The sequence below is a fragment of the Panthera onca genome, chromosome A1 (assembly GCF_046562875.1).
Source record: "Panthera onca isolate mPanOnc1 chromosome A1, mPanOnc1 haplotype 2, whole genome shotgun sequence".
Taxonomy (NCBI): Eukaryota; Metazoa; Chordata; class Mammalia; order Carnivora; family Felidae; genus Panthera; species Panthera onca.
In genome coordinates, this window is record NC_138339.1 from 129,093,659 (window position 1) to 129,116,797 (window position 23,139).

The following is a 23,139-nucleotide window of genomic DNA, read 5'->3' on the forward strand; positions in this document are numbered from 1 at the left end:
CAGACAGACCCTGTGACGGGCATGTTATGTTAACACTTTGAGTACTTAAGTGATGTTGCTTTTGGAGGTGTAATTCTCCAAAATGGTGAATACTTCTTGATAAAGTTGTAAAGAGTTTACAATACCCAGCCTAGCTGCCTCCTTGGAAAATCCTTGCAAACCCAGGGCGCAAAATACTTTATATACAATAAACATATGCAATGTTTGTATAAATAACATTGCATTAGACTCTAGGCCTCTAGTAATAGAATATCTCACTTCAGTGACTGTCCACTGAGATGTTTGAAAACTTGTAGGAGATGCCAGGCCCGCAGAAGTTTGTTGTACAGGACTCTGCTCCAAATGATAGATAGGATCCCTAGGGTCCCTGGCCCTACTCATTAAGGGCCGCTTAGGCCCCCCAGTCATTGTGAAAACAAAGATGCTCCCTACAAGAGTCCAGCTCACCTCCCAGGGACAGCACTGCCCCTCTTGAGATGTCTGATGGAGCCCCCTGCATGCATTGTGAGTCCACATGAGAGCAAAGTACTCCTTCTGCGGCATGCAGCCCTAGTCCTGGCCAGTGAGAGAGCCAGAGACAGCCTCAGGCCCTGCCGTGTCCCGGGCTGAGGTCCCCCTCAGCTTGGTAACCCCTCAAAGGCCATAGCATCTCAAAGCTCAAAGCAGCAACATTCCTGGACATCACTGACTCCAGAGAAGCTACATTTTCGCCATCCCAACAGCAGGACCCTTCCCTTTGGTTAGGTGTTTGGGGGGATGGAGTCTCAGGAACAAATAAATGGAATTGTCCCAGGCCAAGGGTGATGCCCACTCTCTTCCTCCTCATCCACTCCAGATTTCCGGCCTGGTGGCCGTGGCCTCATTCAGCTGTCCTGCTTCTCCTCTAGGTGCACGTGAGGGGTGGGGTGGGAGTGCACAGGCGCTGAGCTCTGGACAGGGCTGTGGGGGACCTGGAGCTTGTCGGGAGTCAGTGTCGTCCTTCCAGAAGGAATTGGTGACTTGTTAAGGATCCCGGTTGGGTGTGGGTTTCTCACTAACACAAGAGTAAAAACTCAAGCTCTTCACGCCAGAAGAGCTTTAGCATTTATTCAAGTTTTCAAACGTTACTCTTTCACTCCCGGGCCACCTGATAGATGTGCCAGTCAGCCATAGAAAGTGCCTGTGGATCCCTCTCCCAGGAATCCAACCAATTTTGCTTTCTTTAATAGGAATAGAAGAGAGGATTGTAAATGTCAAATAGCAGATTGTATGGCAACATCAATTGAACCGGGCGTTCATGAGGAAATGTACCATTTATCTAACAAAGGTCTGGGTGGTTTTGTTAATTTAAATTACCTGATTCTGGGGCGAAAATTGAGATGAGGCTTTGTCCACAATTCAGGCACGCATGGAGGTGGGTACTTCCCCAGCGCTGGAGAGGGCTTGGTCTGTGCTGCTGCAGCGGTCGGGGAAGGAACCCCGTGGTCTGCATGGTGTGTAGGTCGAGCTCAGGCAGGGCCAAAGGCCATTGGCAGCCTCAGACCTGCAGATTCTGTTTGTGGACCCAAAGTGGGCCGTGTACCTTGAATCCATGATGTTCAAAGGCAGTTGGGATGACTAATAGGGCACTCCGGAGAAAAGAAGAGAGGATATTGACCAAGGACCGTTGGCCAATGTGATGCCAGGCCCCCTTTAGGGCCTGAAAGGATGCGGGGTTGCTATGAGTGTGGTAAGCCCGTTGCTGATTCTGGAGTTGGGACTAGTGGGTGAGGAGGAGACCCAGGTAGAGTTTGGGGTGATGAAAGGGACAGGAGGCCTGAAGAGTGCCTCCAAACCACGGGCAGGCAGCTCACCAGTGAGTTCGTGCCCAGTGATCATGCACACCACGGGGTGCCATGGCCAAGCTCTCTAAGACAGTGACGTTCACCCAGAAGACACAGAGGCACTGGAATGCTGTCTAAGGAGGAGGCAGACTGGGGGCGAGGACACGGCGAGAGTGTGTGGCTTGGGGCAGAAACAAAAGCAGCCCCTTAGAGGTGGGCTTTGGCAGAAAAGCCAAATTTAGAGAAAGGGCTTTTCAGGAAGGGGGTACGTGGGAGCAAAGTCTGCAGGCCTGCTTCTGGAAGGTAGGGGAGTGGCCAGCAGCTGTAGCTCAGGTCATGGCGGAAGGGTCTCCCCAGGGTGCTAGAGTGTGGGTGACTGTGACCCATGTGCTCAGCAGTCACAGCCAGGAGGGGGTCAGCACATGGCATGACTTAGAGCGCACCTGTTCATGTTGGGGATTGTGAGGAGACTGTATCATGTGTGCTTCACAGTCTGCTAGACTTTCCAGAGCTTTGTGGCTTGGTCAAAGCAAAACTACATCGTGTTAGCAAAAAAGTGTCCTGAAGATAAACCCATTGATTTTGGCATTTATTGTTAATTGAGTTTTCTCAGAAACGGCAGCAGAAAGATTGTTAATGTTCATGAATTTACATCAAGTTAAACATCTGTTCCTCTTAAGCTAAACTCCAGTAAAGTTATGGCAGCTCATAAATTAGATCTGGGAGTAAAATGCTTCCTGCTCTTTGCACAGCTTAGTGGTTTCCAAATAGACCTCAGAATGACACATTGCAACTGAGGCCCGTGTCACACAACCACGTTCAGCCGTGATGTCGGTGCCAGACGATTAAGCCAGGTTTTTGCTTTGGTGGTAAAGATTGCAGCTTTATCAGACGGCAGTGACATTACTTATCAGGCGGGATGGGGACAGTGTGAGAACTAGGGCTGCTAATGTTTGCATTGGGGGTGGGGGAGAGTCTGCCCATGAGCAGACCCAACAGCGACCAAGAGCTTGTGGGCACATCCAATCTCTCCCTTGGGCCCCTCGGGGGGTTCCTGGGTGAGGGTGTCAGGATCTGAGCCTAGGGTCTGGAGCACGCTGCCAGGTCGGGGAAGGGCTGGAGTCCAGTGGGTGTGGCTCAAGGGCATGACTGACTACCACGCAGTTTCTAAAGGGATGGCCTGGGTGTGGTTTTGGAAGGGAGATGTCACAGTCCACACGCTGGCATCTCTGAGCACGACCCACCAGGCCCCTCCCCAGTGCTTCCTTCCCATCTCCCTGTCCCTTAACCCACACCCGTCCCCAAAGGGATTGCTCCTGCCAGCGGCAGAGCAGTGGCCTTCATGTCGAGTAATCTGTGTCCTGCAGTCCCCTGTCCAGTAAACTTAGGGCTGCCACCGTGCGGGATGGCTATCAGGGATTGGGGTCTTCATGGTGGCCTTGGGATTGCCCCCACCTACCACTACCCGCCAAACCACCAGGGTCCCCAGGGTCAGCTTTGTGCTCATTTGCTGACCAGAACCCTAGTGTGGAATTGGATCCTTCCCAAAGTCTGCTGTGGCTGAATTCACCCCCAGGCCTCCCCACCTGAGCTGCTGCTCCAAAGCATGGGTCCCCCCGCCCTGCTGGCCTCTTCACAGGGCTATCCAGGCCTGTCCTGACCAGCAGTGGCAGAACAAGAGGGCAGACGCTCACATTTTCCTCCTCTCCGGAGGCAGTATCTAGGGAGCTGTGTATGCCCACCAGAGGGGACTCAGAGGAGCCACGTCTATGCAACCTAGTGTCCAGAGGGGCAACAATCCCTCTGTGGCTCACCACCTGACCACCCACCCCAAGGCTGGCCATGCCAAACTCCATTCTGTGGCGCCACCATTGCAGGTTTGGGGGGGACCCCAGTGGATGAGATAGGGTCCAAGCCCCCCAGTGACCCCACGTACCATGTGCTGGAGCTGCCCATGCCACACCCACGTCACACACGCTGTCCTTCCACAGGAGCTGGCGTGAGTCAGGACACACCTCCCAGCCCCCTCCAGAGTTCCAGACCTTGGTCACTGTGGCTCAAAGTGGCTGAGATTGTCCCCTCCTCTGGGCAGGGCTACAGCCTTCATCTGAGCCCATCTGCCACCCCCTCCACCTAGGATTCCACAGCTGTCCAGTGAGCAGACATTCAGACAGTGCCTTCTATATGCCAGACCTGCACCAAGGCCTGCCCCTGGCCCTGGGGGGCCTTCAGTCCCACAGGGCCACCTGGCAGTCAGCAGGGAGCGAATAGGAGCAGAGAGTGAGGCTGGCAAAGTGTAGCAGTAGGGAAAGGGGACTAGCCCATGGGGCACCTCTGTACCCAGAGCGGCGTGTTGGGGAGACAGACCAAAGGACTCGGTGAAGAGATGGCTGAGGGTGAGGGAGAAGGAGAGACAGCCCAGGATGGCCCCTCACCACCCGCCCTTCCCTGTGCCTGGTATCTCCAGCCTACCCCTCGCCCGCCTGCAGGTGCCTCCTGTATCCGGAACCTGGGCTTCCTGCAGGGGTCTTGACCGTGCACGGCCTCACACTCCATTAGAATCTGAGCTCCCCGCTGCCCGGATGGCATCTCCGCCCTGCCCTCCTATACAAACCCCCCTCCCTTGCCTCTCGGGGGCTGCCAGCCCTACCCACATCTGGAACAGGAAGCCTCACCTGCCTCAGAGTGAAGACGGATCCTTTGAGGCCCAGTCCGGCAGGGGCACGTGTGGCTAATGGAATATTCACAATGTCTCCCTTGCTTCCCTTTGTTTTGCACTAGAAAGTGTTCCTTTGATGGACATTTAATTCCAGAGGCTGCTACCTGCTTCCTATCTCTCTTTGCTCAAAAAATTAAATGCGGATGTGCCCGTGCTCCTGCTATAATAATGTCCCTCGGCGTGGTGGGAGCGCGGCTGGGATGGGAGAACATTAGAATCTTCACAGAGGGACAATTATTGAGGGAACTAGATTAATGAGGTGTCATAACAACTTAGCCAGATCTGTGGCTGACCTTTCTCATGGAGAATGGGCTTGATAAATGTAGTTCATTACCAAGTTCTGACATGAAAATAGGATCACACTCCAGGCTCCTCAGCAGGCTGATCAATATTTTATCTGCCAAAGCAGCAGGAGGAGCCCCGTACACATGCGCTGGCAGGAAGCCTGAGACCGGTGCCCAGGGGGCCACTGTGCACAGAGGGCACCCAGGCTGGCAGGAAGGTAGCTGGGTCCTTCCAACGGCCTGTCAGGATGTTCGTCTGTGTCGGGCCAACCAGGACATGAGCCTCCCTCCCTGAGAGGCCCCAGAGTGGGAGCGTCTGTGGGCAGTGGAAAGGGAGGGAGGTTTATCTACGAATACCAAGTTCATGGCCACCTGTGCCAGGCACTGGGCGTTGGCGAAGGGGATGATGACAAACGAGCTGCAGCCTGGCCCGCTTGGGGCATCAGCCCTACTTCATCCAGAGAAGCCCTCAGGCCTGGCTGACTCCTTGAAACTTTGCAACTCTCAGGGCCACAGAAGCTAGTGAGGGATTGTCATTGCCCCCGTTCTAAGGTAGGAAGTGGAGGCTGGAAGGGCAAGGGAATGAATGCCTTTCCTGGGGTCTCACAGCTCATCAAGGCAGAACCAGATGGTCTCCTGACTCCCTGTCCAGTGCTCCGTACAGTCTTGTGGATTATCATTAACAGGGATTGGTATCAGGTAGACTCAGCAGCCTGTGATGAAGTCATGGGCAGGGTTGTTACAGGGTGGTCCCATCACCCCTGGCTTCTCTATGAGACAGTCTACCCTGGAGCCACAAGACTCGGTACTCAGCCATATTCCCTAAGTAACTCATTCCCCACGCATTTCGCACTGTAGTGTTGCCTGTGTAAGTGTCCAGTCTGGTCCCACCTGCCTGGAACTTGCCATCCCATGGAGGGGATATGGCAGATGCTTAATACCCCATCCAGATTCCCTCATTCAACCCCACAGGTTGTGTGAAGCTTTGGTGGACCATTGCCCATAACGCTGGCTGATAGCCTCCAACCTCGAGGACCCGCATCGTCAGCCTGAAGGCACTTTCGGGCCTCAGGAGTGTGCTCAGTCCTCATTTGGGAAGTCCAGAAGTGCCAGACAGGGCAGTAGTTAATGCCCCCAAAAGCAACCCTCAGTCAACAAGGGACGGAAGTTGGTGGAAGAGTGTCCCGCACCCTCCGACCTAAGCGGAGCGACTCTGAGGCCTGCTGGACGTAGTCTCTCCAAGGTTCCGTGGAACTGCGCCCCGGTTGCCCACAGTGGCCACCCCCCCTTTATTGGCTTTCCCCCACCCCAGGCTCACCTCCCTCTTCCTTCCCCTCAGTTCTTGGGGCCATCTCCAAACATACCCCTCACCCTAGATCCTTGTCTCAGGGGTTGTGCAAGCCTCCCACTCTCCAGAGTTCTCAGTGGAAATCCCACCAGCTGTGGATCTGTTAGTGAGGAAGCTTCACTTTACTCGGGGCTGAGTCACACAGGCCCTGATTCGAGGCTCCCAGGAAGGGCTGACCATTGCCATTCTCACCATCATCATGGCCAGCACCCATAGGGACCCAGGGAGGGGGGTTGTGGTCCCCAGGCCTCAGCCACGCCCCCTCCACAGACCTTCTCTCCAAAGGGCCGAGCGTCCAGAGGGCCAAAGATAAAGTCTAGGCAGGTGATCCCTCTCTCCCCCTGGGACCCAGGCCCACTCCAGATAGGGGCAGGGATGCTAGTTTAGACTCAGTGATGTCTCAGCAGGGCCCTGAATGAAGTCAAGAGTAAGCCACATGGAGATTTGGGTCAAGAGCATTCCAGATGGAGGGGGCAGTGAATGCCGAGCCCTGGGCAGGAGCACACTGTAGGGTCCAGTCTCTCCTTCCACACCCCCACTGCTTCATGTCCCCTGCGTGGGTTTGCTGGGTGGGGTCGGGGGTGACCCAGCTGAAGTGAAGAAGAACCCAACCCTTGAGTATTGGCCCTCTCTTGTCCAAACTGAGTAAGAGGAAGAGGAAAGTCAGAAAACAGAGGCTGTGTGGGCCAGGCCCTCGGGGTCCCTGTGAGGCAGAGGTGGGCCAGCCCGGGGCTCAGCATCTCCTTTGCAGAGGGCCCTGCTTGACCTCCTGCCAACCCTTGGGAGGGAGATTTGGAGGATGTCTTTCCTTTCTTTATATTCATCTGCACTTTCCAGACATTATTTGATAGACACATATTTCTTTTCTAATAAGATAATTGTTCAAAACCGGCAGCAGGGTGGGGAGCCTTTAGCTAAAGGCCAGGTCTGGCAGATCCACAAATGCCCGGGGCTCCCCCTGTGAGCCACTCCTGTCTGCTCCCATGGTGACACCAGGGGCGGGAAGAAAAACAAATACAACTGAGACTTGGTAAGCTGGCACTCCTGCCAACCTTGCTAGCCTCTGCATTCTGGAAAGCAAGGCCTGCCTAGGGTGGGGGGAGCTTGTCAGGGGGCCGTCCTTGCTGGAGATAGAGGGTCAGAGGGCATCCCGGTGAGAGGGTTTGGACTTCAACTAAAATGACCATCTCCATGGGTACAAAAATGGCACCATTGGGCATCTTCCCTCTGGTTCTCACAACTCCTCAAAGTTCTAGGGACACTAGAGGAGGTCGGGAACATTGGGCCAATGGTTTCGTTATCCGAGGCTAAGACTCATGTCAAGGGCAACTGCTTCTGGGGTAAAGGAGGATAAGATTCTCTCCCAGCAGCACACCACTTCATCTTGAGAGCCCGGTCCCCCACAGCCCGGGCACAGTGAGGGCTCTCAGTAAGGACAGAAGGACAAAGGAGTGCCTGACATCCTGCCTCAGCCCACGCTTCCCTCCCTCCTTGCTGCTCACTCAGACCCACACCAGCTTCCTCCGGATACTTGCCCCTGCCCTGTGTTCCCCGCTGCCCGGCATGGTCTTCCTTTCTGTCCTTCCTCCTCCAGGGCTCATCCTGCAGATCCCTCCCCGAGGGAGGCTGCCTTCACCCTAGCCCCGTGAGCTCTCGGTCTGGGGGCACCTCTGACACCCAGGACTGGAAGCCCCGTTGTGTCCCAGCATGCCAGCGGCATCTGGCACAGACTTTGCAAATAAATGCCGACAAAGGGTGGGAGGGGCATGGCCTGTGTGGGCCCTGGCAGGGGGCAAGCTCGGGGGCTCTGGGAGTGGACCCTTCCCCACCCCTTACGCCAGGTTCATTTCTAGACACGTAGCTACCGTCCTGAGCAGGAGGTGTGTGCGGGGCAGTGCCAAGGTGGAAAAGCCAGAAGCCTCCGAACTCGCAGTGAACTGTACGGCCAGAGGAGGAGGAGCAGGGCCTAGAGACCCTGCTGTGGACCGCCTGATGGGCCCCACCTCAGTGGTTTCCCTGGCCTGCTGAGGTGGGAAACCTCACGGTGGGGGCCACGGGGCTGCCTAGGGCAGCAGGTGGCTCTCAGGAGATCTGTGCCCCACCGAGGTCTGTGAGGCAGGTTGGAGGGACCCGGAAGGATGAGATGCCCCTGCCCATCCTGCTCAGCCTGGCCCATCCCTCAGGTGGCCCTGCTGTGCACGGTCCCTGCAGACTGTCCACACAGCAACCTCCTTCCCATCCACACTGCTCGTGTCCCGTGTCCTGACTTCTGCTCCATTCAACCCTGCTGGGGGTTTGGGGGGAAAAGATTGGGCCCAAACTCTTCTTCTCTGTGCCCAAAACCGACTTTTACCCGGGCCCAGGAAGAAGAACCCAGCAGGCTACCACATCTTCCCCCGGGCAGGAGTGATTCTGTAGTGGGACAAGGCCACTGATTTCAACACCGTGCACTTCTGTGGACTTGAGAATCTGGTTTGCCAGCTGGGAGCCCTGAAAGCTCCCAGGAATGGATATTCCTTTCAGACCAGAGAGAGATACTAGCCAGGTTAGGGGGTTGGGAGAGCCATTCTCGTCAGAACATGGAAACTCCCAGAGAGCAAATAAATTTGATTATATTGAACACAGCAATTGATTTTTTTCTAAATAAACATGCAGGAGAAAATGGTAACAGGCATCTGTTTCTGACGAGAATCAATTGACCCCAAATTAGAAGAAAATCTAGAAACGCAAACAAGCACGAGAAAAAGTGGTTGGGCCATCGAAGCTTGTCTAGTGAGGGAGGGAGGGAGACAGACAGACAGACAGACGGACTTCCCTGTGAGCCTTTCCCCACCAAGTAGCTTCCTTGTTTGTTGCTCTTCAGCAAATGTGGTTTTGGTCATGAGGAAGGGACAGTAGCTATCATTTTGTGAGCCCTTATTCGGTGCCAAGCCAGTGCTGAGCCCTTCATGTGCGTATCTTATTTAATCTTCATAACATCCCCATGTGGAAGGCACTGTTCTCCCCACCTCACAGATGAAATCACAAGGCACATGTTCAGGCAGCGGCAAACCCAGGACTCACGCTCAGTGGACTCTGGAACCAGTGCTCTCCAGCACTGCTTGATATTGACTCTCCAACCCTGAGCTGTTACCTGGTGCCCTCAACTGGCCTTGCACTTGAGGGGAAGAGCCCCAGGCCCAACAGTCCCTTCCGAGCAGCATGCATTGGCCTGGCATTCGATGGGGTAGACAGTGAGGAGCCCACGCCCATGCCCACACCCACTCCCCAGGACTTAGCAAAGCCAAGTGCCATAATGCTCCCTCCCCGGGGAGGTGGGGAAGTGGGAGCGCGAGGAGCCATCCTGCTCCTCGAACAGCCCCACAGCCTCAGCTATGGGCTGAGCCCTGCGTGGTGTTCACCCTAGTGGGCCCGTCCCCAACAAGATAAACTACATCCTGTCACAGTGCATCACAGGCCTCATTTGCCAGAACACCGTGTGGTTCTGATGCCGTTCAGCAAGCATGCCTGAGATACAAGACCTAAGAGTCATGGGCCGTGTGCTTCAGTTTTAATTTCTTAAAGCTCCCTTTTGTTTCTTGGTCATAGATTGTGTACACATGTTTGTTCTGAAGTAATCCAGCTCTGGGAATGTACCTAATTAACTTAAGCAGGGGCTTATTAGTCCTGTTAACTAAAATTCCCTAATCTATGAGGCCAAGTATTCAAAAGCAGCCTTTAAGGTAGGATTAAGGCAAAGACGAGCTATTACAAAATAGAACTGGGGCCGGTTTTCCTAAATCCGCTGTGGGGCTGCCGCTGTGAATTGCCCTAGCCCAGCTTCCCCGTTGTATCTGGCACGGTTGCTCCGTGTCTGGCATATAATAGGTGTTCAATAAATATTTGTGGGATGAGCAGACCGGCTCCTTCTAGCATGGGTATCCTGCAAAGCATATATTCAGTGCTTCACTGAACCCGTATATCGATGAGATGGATAGGCAGGCCGATGGACAGACAGGCCCCATGTACTCCAGGTGCGGCCTGCACTGCCCATGCTAAATGCCCAAGACCCCCAGTGAGTGGGAGGGACAAGATTCTCTCAAGACCAACGGAGGAGCCTGGCTGCAGTAACCTCATGCTGTCTTCCAGATGACCCGTGCACCATGGCCGACTATGCCCGCCTGAAGAATGTCCTTCTGGCGCTCCAGGCCCGCCGGCGGCCACTCCCAGATGGGGACAGCCGACAAGACCCTGCCTCTCAGAAGCGCCTCCTGGTGGAATCTCTATTTGCGGACTTGGATGCAGATGGTGACGGCCACCTCAGCAGCTCGGAACTGGCTCAGGTAGGTACAGTGTATGCTGAAAAACCGAGTTACGGAAGAGTCCGGTTTCCTATGCAGTGTGCAGATAAAGAGAACCGGGGAGGCCCATATGAGCACAGTCGTTCATAACTGCCTCTGTAACAGGACACTTCGGAGGCCTCTCTCCTGCAACAGCAGCCTTTCCCCTGGGAGTCGGAGAGCTTGCGTTCAGTGCCTCTGAGAATCTCTCAGTGTTTTCCCACCCGCCACCTTCAGCCAATATTTACAAACAAGCTTCGAAACGCTCTCAGCTAGCTGGCAAAATACATACTTCCGAGGGGCTAGCCTCGAATGTTTTCATCAGGAAATAAGTCTTCTCTTCTTGGAATCCTCTACTTTGCTTAGCGGGAACGTTGAAAGGAAATAAGTCTCGCTTCCACCAAGCAGCTTGGGGGCTCTTTTTTTTTTAAACAGGATAAAAGTGGCTTTTATTTTTTAGTTTGTTAATTTGTTTTGAGAGAGAGAGAGAATGGGAGAGGGGCAGAGGGAAAGGGAGAGAGAGAATCCCAAGCAGGCTGCACCCTGTCAGTGCAAAGCCCGGCACGGGGCTCCATGCCAGGAGCTGTGAGATCATGACCTGAGGCGAAATCAAGAGTCAGATGCTTAACCGACTGAGCCACCCAGGCGCCCCCAGGACCTCGCCATTCTGTAGGGCCCGACCTGCTTTGCTTTGCAGGAAGCCCTGCCTCCCTCCGCAAGCACAGCACACATGTCCCTTTCTCCAGCTCCGAGGTGGTGCCCGGGCAGTTATTGTCTGCAGCAGAAAGTGAAGGAGTAACTCAGAGCACCAGCCCCTGCCAGCTGCTGAGAGGGCCTCTAGGATGCTGGTGGCAGACAGGCAGGCCAGGTAGGCCAGAAGGGCCTGCGTTCCTACTCCCGCTCTGCTGGTCTCCCTCGAAGGGCCTGGAGCCTCACCGGGCAGGTGCAGAGATATGCAAGGAGGGTGAGGTCAGCCTCTCCGTGTAGGCTGGTGGGGCGGGGGCAGCTGTTCCTCAGAGCCCACAGAGTGCCCACCTGGAGGACAGACAATATAGATGAGTCCCCACCTTCGATACCACTTTAAAGACATCCTTCACACGGCACAATGACCTTATCAAAGCTGTGGCCAGGTCACTAGGAAGAACTGGGCTGCAGACTGCCCTGGCACTCTGTGTGCATCCACTGTGTGCATGGCAGTAAGCAAGGCCCTTTACTAATGACATAAGAAACATAAGAGAGTCCCTTTCTGTGCTGTGTAGTAGCTAGGAACTCAGACATTCTGGTCAAGCTTCCTGAGTTCAAGCCTTGCCTCCCGTATCCACTAGCTAGTGGTTCTTAGGAGAAAACCTCACCTCTCTGGGCTTCTGTTTCTTGTCCATGACCATCACAGCATCAGCAGGTGGATGAAAGGAGCTAAGGCGTGTGAAGTGTTCGACATGGTGCCTAGCACATGGTATCCTCTCGGTAGGTGATAGGTGCTCAACATCCATGCCATCATCACTGCCTTTGTTATTATCATTTCCCCCTTCAACCTTTTGGCCATCCTCTAAACTGGGAGGTACTCCTGTTATCCCCACTCTACAGATATTTTTAGATGAGGAAACCAAGGTTCCAAGAAATCAAGTAACTTGCCTGAGTTGTGGTCACTGTCAAGAACATGATGAACTCAGGCAAAACCCAGGTGGGCTGGGGCAGCTGGGTGGCCCAGTCAGTGAAGCATCTGACTTCAGCTCGGGTCATCATCTCATGGTTCGTGAGTTCAAGTCCCTCATCAGGTGAGAACGAGTCCTGCTTCCCCGCCCCCCCCCCCCGCCCCTCATGAGATTCTCTCTCTCTCTCTCTCTCTCTCTCTCTCTCTCTCTCTCTCTCTCTCTTCCCTTCACTCACTTGTGCCCTCTCTCTCTCAAAAAAAAAAAAAAACAAACCCAGGTGGGCTGATGCATATGCACCTGCTCTCCTCACAGCATGAGGGTCTCCCTGGGGGAGAATGGCTCCCACAAGAAGGCTCCACTTTGTTCTCCTAAGGTCTGTGAGGCCAGCAGGTGCCCACAAAACCCAAGTACAGAGCAGTCACCTGGAGGCTTTACCACGCAGGGTCCCCCTCTCAAGGCCCTCTACTCCAGCCAGTCCAGAGGCTGTTTGCAGAGAGTACGTTGGGAAGCAGATTGTAAGGCACGTGCAAAACCCTGCTATGCTCACTCTCCTGGGCAACACGTGCTGGTCCATCCGTATGTAGCCTGTCTCCCAGGAGGCTTGCGGCCCACGGCCTCCCAGGCACACACCATCCCAGCCCTGCCAGCCATCATGTAACTATCTCCGGGAGTACTCGGCTCCCAGCTATGGCTAAGACCCCAAGGAGCAGGGCCAGCCACCCACAGATGACCTGAGCCACTCTGGGAAAAGCCCAGGTCCTGTCAGTTACAGTTACCTTACAAGAACAACCATCTGGCAGTTCCCTGCACTACTGGCCATTCAGGGAGCACTGAGAACAGGTGGATTTGGCTTGTCTTAGACAGAAGCGCCTGTGAGCTCTCGCCGCCCCAGCCCCATGTGGCTCCCAGGTGGCTGAGAAGTAAACAGAACCTTCCTAGGCATGTTGCTCTAACCTGGCAGGCACATGCCCCAAGGCACCTGAAGCCGTTAACAAGTATGGTAATCGGATTATGATTTCCTCTTTAAAATTTAATGTATTTAAAGTCCATTTCATAAAACTGCCAAGCAGAGCCCAGCTAAAGTGGGCCTTTCCTTGACACTGAATCAAAGGTGTTAGGGAAAAACTTGTCAGTCCTATGAAAAGTTAATCAATTTCCAATGTAGAAATAGACATGGGGAAATTTCCATCTTTGGAAGATTGATTTCCGGCGTTTTGGTTGATCTCCCTTTTATTGAACACTTACTTGCTAGGTGAAGGGTCATTTTTTTTTAACGTTATCACATTAAATTGCCTTTAACGTAGCAGGCCAAGCTAAAACTGTTAAATAAAGAGAAAATGTCTCTGTCCCCCTCTCCCCACAAAATAAAATGAAATCACTTCCTTTCTTCTGAGATTTCGTTCTCAGCATTTTCCTTGCAAGACTTTAGTCCCGGAAAACCCAGCCTCTGGCTCCAGCTGTGTGAGGGTACCTGGAATTTCCACCCTTAGTCACCTTTTGGCACCTGGCTGGTCATGCTGGCGAGGCCATGGCCAGAGAAAAGTTCATAAAGGCCCATCCGTAGCACCATGCCAGAATCCCAAAGGCAGACGTTTGTGCCCCTGGCAGAATGAGGCAGTCAGAGCCATGGAGCTCAGGCCAAGTCAGTAGAATGGCAGCTGCCCCTTTCTGGGGGGACGGGTGCTGTGACTAGCAGGTGCTGCCCTGAGATCCGTGAGGGCTTTTGGAGTGTGGGGGTCAGGCAGGCATGCACTGATGGAGAAGTGACCTTCCAGCTCTACGAAACTAGGAGCCTGAGGGACCTCGGCTGCGCTCAGCCACTGTTTCTTTGCTGAGTTAATCTGATCAGGCCCCTTCTCCTCCCTGTTTCCCCATCTGTAGCATGAAGGGGTAGACCAGGACCTGCAAAGATCATTCCCAACTGAGACTGTCTGGGATCTGTCCACCTGAACCCTCATCCCAACTCTGACCCGACCATTGCGTGACCCTGGGAAAGTCCCTGCCCTCCCTGAGCCTCAGTTTTCTCATCTATAGAATGAGAGGGTGAGGCAAGACAAAACCAAAGAGCTTTGGGTGCTCCCCATGGCCCACTGAGCTGTCACTGGAGTCTTCACCCCTCCCTTGGGCGGTGACCACAGCCCCTCTTGGCTCCAGCCATGCCCACAGCCCTGAACTCACTCCCTGCTCTGGCCTCATCCCTTTCCTCACCCACAGCACGTGCTGAAGGAGCAGGACCTGGAGGAGGGCTTCCTGGGATGCTCACCGGGCGACCTCCTCCGATTTGATGACTACAACAACGATGGCTCCCTGACCCTCCACGAGCTCTACACAGCTTTCCGTAAGTCAGCCCCAATGAGGGGTGTGTGCGCGAATGGGCTTGTTTCCACAGGCGGGCTTGCGCCTCCCGCTTGCGGGGCTCTGGAGTCTGTCGTCGGTTGTCTCCATCATTGGTTTCTTTCATACGTGAAATCAGTTGAATTTGTTTTGCAACAAGCCTGAGCTTTAAGAAAAGGGTAAAGGAGCGTGGGTGGGAAGAGGGAACGCGCAATCTGTTCCTTTTGGGTAAAGGCCCTTCTTGATGTCACTGGAGGAACCCAGGACTGTGATTTAAGTGTGGCTGGGAGGGCACTGCCAGATACCCGAGGGAGTCTATGACTCCAGGAGGCAGATTCTGCAGGAGCGTTCTGGAGGCTTGGCCGGGCAGGAGGAATGAGCTCCGGTAGAGAGCTCACAGAATTCAGCAGGGAGGAGAGGGGAGGGCAGTGCTGACCCCAAACTTGAGACAAGAAGGAACATTCTTGGCCTCAAAGAGATGGAACCCCTTTATGTTTCTTAAACATTCAGCCCCTGCTTAAAGCAGGTGATATGTGCATCCTGTGTGAGACACCCTTGGACATGACCTAAGAGCTCACTGCTCCTACCAGCATGCCCTAGAATTTGGGGAATAGGTGTGAGACACCCCCTCCCCCCACCTACCGCCAAGGTGCATTGAGTACTGTCAAGCACAGATCCTCACATCCTCTCCCCAGCCTCAACCTCTACCTGGAGTTCGGCTTCTCAGAAAAGTATTCCTGCTTCGTGTTGACATTTCGTGCTGTTAATGCAAACATTCACAAGGCCTGAGAAGCAGTCATGATTCACTGGCAGGAAGGGCTCTTGTGGCAGATAGAGGAGGTACTCATATGACATGAGGAGAGAAACGAGTGGGACTCTTCCCTGGGGAAAGTCCATGAGCTTGACAGGGGGGCAGAAAGGGCAGGAAGGGTGCCTTTCTGGTTCACAACATCCCTGTTGCCGAGGCTCAAAGTCCAACCCCCAATTACAGGGCTCTGCCTAATGTACTGTGATAGGTACCCATCGTCCTTCTCCCTGCCCACTACTGAAACTCCTATCGACGTACAGTAGTTTATAATAAGGTGCGAATGACTGGTAGGCTTAACCTGCTGTGGGAGGTGTTCGCCTTGTAGAGAAATTTATGCCTTGAAATAAATCTCTACATTTTAGGGGCACCTGGGTGGCTCAGTCGGTTGAGCGTCCAGCTTTGGCTCAGGTCATGATCTCACAGTTTGTGAGTTCGAGCCCCATGTCGGGCTCTGTGCTGACAGCTCAGAGCCCGGATAGAGCCTGTTTCGGATTCTGTGTCTCCCTCTCTCTCTGCTCCTCCCCTGCTCGTGTTCTGTCTGTCTCTCTCTCAAAAATAAATAAACATTAAAAAAAACTTTTTTAATAAATAAATCTCTATATTTTAGAATGTGTGGCAATATCAGCAACTCCCTAGACCTAGCTCATGAGAGCCAATGACTAGATTTTCAGCAATTTTACAGGGAAACACTTGATAGCTTTAAATCAGCCATGGTGGGAGTATCTACACCACAGAAATTCATACCACACAAATGGTACAAAAGGGGGGGCACTTTCTTCCTCTGGAGAGCCAACTGTTAAGCACTGACCTGCACGTCACTGGACAAGACCCTCCCTCCTGTCCTCAGTGTCCCTCCTACAATATTCTCTCCACCTTCCCCACATAGGGACCCCCTGGTGATTCTAATCTCATAGAACATGAACAAGAAAAGAGCAGATGTCAAGGCAGATGACAGGGAGAGCATCCCTGCATGTCAGGAGAGGAGCAACCAGTGTCCTGGGCACAGCTCTGAGACATTCCCAGCAATGCTTTCTGTGCTCAGGCCTCTCTGCAAAAGATGGGAGGAAGGAAGAGGTCAATGCATAGAGCCAGGGACCCAGACTTGACTTCAGGGACTTGGAGGATGCACCAGGCATCACTACTGAGATGTCCCACGATGACATCATTAACCAGAGAATGGCACCACTTAGAACCATCCTGGTACCTGGTACCGCAGAAGCCTCTGCTCCGTGAGTTCTGTTTCTGAGAATCAGTCGGGGCCAAGGAGAAAACTGGCTTTACTCTTGAGGAAATGCAAGCATGCTGATTGCCCATGATGAAAAAGGCCTCCCTGGCCTCCCTAATGAAGGTCATTATAAACATGAGCTACCTGTGGAAAAGGAGGGATGTCATTACTTCACCTCCAGCCATATGTCTCATGCAGAGCAATGTGGGATGTGTTTCCTTCGTTCCTGGATTATTATTTGAAAAGCTTTATAATCATCATTTTTAAAGCAAATTAGAATCTGCTGTTGCCTTGGACTTGTTTTGAATCAGGCAGCCAAACCATTCATCACAGCCCAGGCCCAAAAATAGATATGCAATAAAATGTAAACTCGCAGCCATTAAGGAAGCCACAAAATGAGTTAACCCAGCCATAAAGGCCTGACATGCGGCCACTCGGAGCATGAGGCATCAATGGTTTTTCAAAGTCATAGGGACTCTATATGAAATTCCCATAGCTGTGGGAATGAATTTATGGTTCAGTGAATGTTAAATAGGTAATTGAAATGAGACATATAGGTACAACTTATTACCCAGAAATCAATGGACATTAAAGAAACCTCACTAAAACTAAGAAAGTAATATCTCAAGCACTTCAGCAACAACATTTTGGATTTAATTTAAAAACTGGAGCCAATGGGCTGGCATGGGTTGAGACTTTGACATTATATTTTTCTTTTTTTGCCAGGGTCCTTGGGCACCAGGCAGGACGGGGTCTGTGGGGTACCTCCTGGCAAGACTTGGCCACTCTGTTAAAGGATGGGTCTGCAGGACCTCTGCCTGAGAAGGGGGTTGTATTAAGTTTTTGGTGTTGTGTTGGGCAGTGGGTTGGTGGAGGGGGGCGGGGTCTCCTAAATTGCATCTTCTCATGCAGCTGGCTTAGCTCAGGCTGGGCCGGTGTGTGCCATTGTCTGCAGCTGGCTGGGGGCATTGCCAGAAACCCCAAGGCTGGCAGCTGCCGTGCTCCGCTGAGCTGGTTCATGCTGGGGCTGCACCCTCTTCCTGTCTCTGCGGAACAGGTGACCCCTCCCAGGGAGGAGGGCAGAGGCCAGGTACCTCAGCCATGGGAGTCAGTCCTGTGCCTGACTGTCAGATGGAGCTAAATCTCCTACTCATCCGTCTCTGTACACTGGCGGGCGTGAAATATAAGGGTGGCCTCCCTCTCTTTCTCCATCTATCACCTGAACATTCTCTCCGAGTGGCTTTTGGCTTTCCATATCATGGCCTGATCTCGGAACTAAGGGTACAGTGTTCTCTCGCCACGTGCCCTCCACCCTCCCCAGCACCACCACCCCCTCCCCCTCCCCGGCCACACCGGCCGCAGAGCCACTGCTCCTCTCCTTGAGGCAGAGGCCCAGGCCCCAGGGTCCTTGGTGAGCCAGATGTTCATGCATCACAATAAATTAATCTCAAAGTTGCTCGTTTAAAAAGCTTTCCAATAATGCATGTTTCTGCACTTTTCTGAACGTTTAGATTGGGATCATGGGGAAAACATATTGTTTAAACGGGGATTTTTCTTTCGCTTTCAATTCTTTACAAGCTTCTTCTGCTTTTTGGAAAGATACTTGTCCTTTTCATTGATCCTGTGAGGGTGACGTGTCGGCTGGGAAGGAAAGGTTTGAGCGGCGAGCCGGGCAGGATGCAGGGCTTCACATGCTAATGTTCTGGGGTCACAGATGCACCATGTCACGGAGGAGAACTGCAGGGAGAGGCCTGTGTGGGAGCAGGACACCCTCCCTGCACTCCAGGCAAGCAAGACAGAACACAGTGGTTTCATCAGATTATCACACTACCTCTGTATCCAGGGCAACTCTGTGAAACAGAGGAGATGGTCACCTGGCGAATTTACCGCTGCGTTTCTGCTGTCACTGCTACAAAATGGAAGGAAGGTGCAGCTTTACCTTCCATGCTCTCATCCTCTGGAAAAAGGGGTGCCCGGCACAGGCCTGACACCGTGTCAGACACGGTACGTCAGGCAGCCCTCAAGCCAGCCTGTGCTGGGCACGGTGCTAAAGCTAAACACCCAAATCCATCTGGCTCCTTATCTGTGTAAGGGGAGTTCAGGCTCGCTTCACAGGGTGAGAATGCCGCTTTACCCTCCTCCGTTTGGTCCCTGAGTTTTCAGTCGTGAGTACCATCATTTCAGAGAGCAAAACTTTATCTCTTTCATTCTTGGCTTTGGAGAGCAAGAGATACGTGTGCATGGGCCTCAGTGCCGGTGGAGGCCAAGACCACTGTTGACATGACACCCTTAACCCCAAATGGAGAAACTGGTTGCCTCACAGAGGACTTGCAAATCACGTGTCCAAAAAATCGGATTCACTGCCCTTGGTCCCTCCTGCACTCAAGGGTATAAAATAGCTAACCTGGCTCGGCCAAAGGAGGAATTGACAATCAGGAGACAAGAGGGGCTGAGAGGTGTCCCTCCCAAGGACAGAAGTGAGGGTGCTTTCTCCTCCCCTCAGGCATAGAGAGACGGCCTCCATGTGAGCTTGCTATGTGCCCCTGAAGCCAAAGCCAGTGTGCCATCTGAATGATTTTGCTTGTTAACAACACTGGAGTTAATAGTGGATTCTTAACATCGAGTCCTATAAAATGACACCTCACATTAATCATGTGTCAGCACTGTGTATTATGACCCAGTTTTACAGATGAAGAGACAAAAACTCAGCGAACTTATGTGGCTAACCCATAGTCACACAGCAGAACCATGATTGAACGCAAATATCTAGTTCCAGAAACTCCTCGTGCATTTCAACACACTTTACGACTCATCGGCATTCTCCAGTAACGAGAGTCTCACTGTCCCCACAGCGTGTTTCCCTAAATTTCACGTCTCAGCTCACTGCTCTCCTCCTCTAGGAAGTCTTCCTCGGTTTCTCTTCCTTCCACAGAGCCCCACACATCTTCCTGTGTGTGCTCACATCCCTGAGTTCACCTCTCCACAGTAACAAGGCTGTGGCCTGATGGTTCAGTGTCAAAGCTGGTTCAAATCCTCCTTCCGCCGCTTACTAGCTACATGACCTTGAACAATCCTTTACCAGAACTAAACCTGAGCTTCACGTTGCTCGTCTGTAAAATGGCTTCATGACCATCACAGACGTGTACTCAGCACTAGTAAATGCTAAGTGCTGAGTAATCATGAACCAAGTAGGTCAGGGACGGACGTGAAGATTTTTGCGTGTTTTCCCCGCAGCCCCCACTGCTCCCAGCCCCGTCACCCTGTGCCGTTGTCATTATTATCCTTCCCCAAATTAGTGTATAGGCTCCAGGATGCCAGAGGCTGTTTTGCTCCCCATGCCTATCATGGGGTCTGGCACCCAGGAAACCCTTGGCCCCTGTTTGTTTACTGAGGGGATGAAGCAGACCTCTCTGCTTGCCAGAGGTCCAAACACAATGTAACTGTCACTAAAGGTCCCAGAGGGTCTTTGCACGTCTCCAGGGGAACAGAGGAAGCACCTTGTTGGAGCCCCACAGCCAGAACCCCCACTGAGGAAGCACCGGCCAGGTTGGACCCAGCCAGCAAGGGCACCCCTGTGGCTTCCCTAGCAGCCCCAGACATCTCTGATCACCTGCATGAGTGACCGGGGTGGGAGGTGAGCCCTGATGCCCACATGGGCCTAATGTTTCCTTAATGAAGACGAAAGCTGCTTGTCCCATAAAGCTCCCATCCTGCTCCTGGGGCCACTAATTGGCCATTCAGCCCTCCTCAGGATAAGTGTTCTGTTAGGCTGTTAGGCTACCTGCCCGCTGCTTAATTACCTCTACCTCTGACAACTGTGTGTGGAGATAAGGGCTCCCGCTCAGGGCTGCCATGGAAGGAGCCTGCAGCCCACACCCCCACCCCCACCCCCCTCACACCCTGGCTGTGAGAGGACCAGGCACAGGCCCTCTGGCTCCTGCCATTCCCACCAGGAGAGTGGCTCTCATCTCTGTGCAAATCCATGTACCTTGGGACTTAATTCATCAGCATACAACATGGGGTTGTACTTCCTCTGAGTGTAGCTCCTGGGAACCTGAAGGACCCGCCAGCTCAGCCCCGGCTGGGCCCCCAGGGCCACCTCCCTCCCTCCTGAGGCCACATCACAATGGCAAAGGCAACACCCACATAGCATGCCCTCCTGAAAACTGGAGACCCTGGCCTCTCGAGGAACCGCCCCCGCCTCCCCGAAGCTGGGCCCTGGCAGAATAGGAGGGCAGGCCTCTTGAGCAAAACCCCTGAGCACAGACACCCAAGCTCCCTGACTCAGGTCAATGCCAAAAATATCAAAGGAAGCAATACTATGACTGGATCACTGTGGGAAGACAGGGCAAGTGTGCCCTGAAGCTGGTGTGGGCCGGGCTCCAGGAAAGGAGGGACAGCACCTGGGCCGGGGGTGCAGGCCTACTCTCTCCGCTCAGGCACAGTTGGAGGGCAGTGCCCATGTAAGGAGCAGGCCAGCTGACTGGAACATTTCAGGGGCACCAGGCCAGGGCAGGAAGACCACACATGGGGACAGGTTCAGAAGCAGAGACCAGAAGGGGAAGGAGGAGGAAAGCATCAGGTCGGGAAACATGCACAGAGCCTGCTCTCTGGCAGGCAACATAGCTGTGAGCGGGCCTTGCCCGCAGGGAGCTTGCAGGCTGGCACACGGCAAATAAAGTAGGAGCCGGGACAGGAGAGAGGCCACCTGCCCTGGATCTGTGCAAGCCTCTTGAGCCGGCGCCCGGCCTGTGAGGCACCTGCAGGTGTGCTGGCCCAGCAAGTCCCCAGGGAGGATCCTGAGTATCAGCTAGAGCCATGCACTCAGCCCTGGAAAACCCCTGTGGCCACTAGAGCCTTCTAGTTTCCACTAATGATGGTCAGGACAGAAAAGCAAGCAGGGCTGCTGTGTAAGGAGCTGCCCCAGTGCCTGAGCTCTGTCCTCCCAGGTGCCTCTTCTCAGGGGGCACATGAGCAGCCCTCCCTCTGCCCCAGCTGTGCCCAAAAAGCCATCGGCAGCTGCTGGGCTGGGGGCGATGCTCAGTGAGTGCCTCCTCCCTGGGGAGCAGGGCTGGTGGAATGGGGACCCCCGTACATCTACCAGGGCTCTGGGGTGGGGCCATCTCGCCCTCATCATGCCATGGAAGAGTCGGCTCTGAATCAGAACTGCTGTTTGCTGGCCAATTTCTGCCTCTTGGGAGTTTCGAACCCAGACGCCTCTTGCTCAGGTTTGCTCCTACCAGTTGCATTGTCAGCCTGCAGTTTCCCGCATTGTCTGGAGCTGAGTCTTCAAGCACTTTCCATTTTTAAAGATCTCAGCTGGAAGCTGTCAATGGCCTCAGTGCAGAGCAATTGAATAGTAGAAAATGAACTAATTACAGGTTGTTATTGAAAATCTATTATATACAAATTGCAAAGAAAACTCATTAAAACATGATACTTTGGTGCTTTAAAAAAAAAAACAAACCCTCCTCTTGGAGGAAGATGCAGGGGCAAGATGGCTGGATACATGTTCCTCATGTCCCAGAGTAACAATTCCCAGCAGGTCTGCAGATCAGGCTCTGGCCTCCTGTCACACAGCCCAGCCTGACATTAGGCACTACAGAGAAACCTGAAATTTTGCATGGTACAGAGAGTTCTCTGAATGTTAGTAAATACTCAGAAATGGCTGCAGAGGAAACAAAGAATTTCATTACAAAGATATAAAATGAGAACAATTTTAATGTCAGCTTCTTACCAGGATAGCACCCTATCGTCCTCATAAATGTCACTGTTTGTACAAAGCATTTGCAAGGACTTCAAAGGACTTCAACATGCAATTAAGCACTCAAGGTCACATTACCAATTTCTAAGCTTGCTCCATGGCACTGGAGTGTGGAGAAGCCTAGGGATGTGTGTGAATGGCTGAGCCGCCCAGAGCCTGGATCTCAAAGGGGCTCCTTGGATGCCGAGGCCTCTTCCCAGGCTCCAGGCAAGGGCCCAGATAGCAAGCTGAGGCCAATGCAGGGGTGCATCCCAGCCTGCTGCCTCCTGGGCCTGCCATCCACGCCGGAGTCTCAGTGTGGGGGTGGCCCGGGTGGCAGGTGTAAGCTCTCTTAACACTCAGGGACCCTTAGTGCTCTGAGGTGTGGAGAAGGCTCACCCCCTGTGTTTCTGAAAAAAGGGCTCTCCCCAAGGCTGTACACTTGGAGCACAAATCCCTTGGCCTCTGCCTCTGGCTTCCCTTCTCTCTAGCCACCTGTTTTCAGGCTCTGTGATGATGCTCCTCAAAACCCTTTATCACCACCACTATGCAGGCCCAGCTCATGAGCCATGCTGGGGAGTGGAGGGGCGCATGAGGGCTCTGCTCACATGTGCATAGTGACTGAGTGCATCAGCAGCATGTGGCCCACACTCAGGCGTGGGATTACTCACAAGCCCCAGCACCAGGGTGGCTCCTGGCAGGACGTAGCTGGAGAATTAGGCCCTGGTGACAGGCAAGACCTGGAGAGACAGAGAGAGGTGTCTTCTTCCGGGAGAGGAAAAAAGGGCAGGAGATGCCCAAGCTGCTGCTGACTACCAGAAGCAGGCCTTCAAGTGGCAACCGAAGGGCTAGTTGGAGACCTCAGACCACAGCCAGTGACCCACCTTGGGTCTCTTCTGCGTCAG

General features: G+C 53.4%; 1 protein-coding gene across 5 annotated transcripts in view; it reads left to right on the forward strand.

The window, feature by feature from the left end:
* FSTL4 (follistatin like 4) overlaps positions 1 to 23,139 on the forward strand; it is a 585,475-nt gene that overhangs the window by 445,002 nt on the left and 117,334 nt on the right. For all 5 annotated transcript variants that reach the window (XM_060636146.3, XM_060636145.3, XM_060636149.3 and 2 more), the window contains exons 5-6: positions 10,282 to 10,475; positions 14,339 to 14,462. In XM_060636146.3, coding sequence (XP_060492129.1) covers positions 10,282 to 10,475; positions 14,339 to 14,462 — 318 coding nt within the window. The remainder of the gene's footprint in view (positions 1 to 10,281; positions 10,476 to 14,338; positions 14,463 to 23,139) is intronic.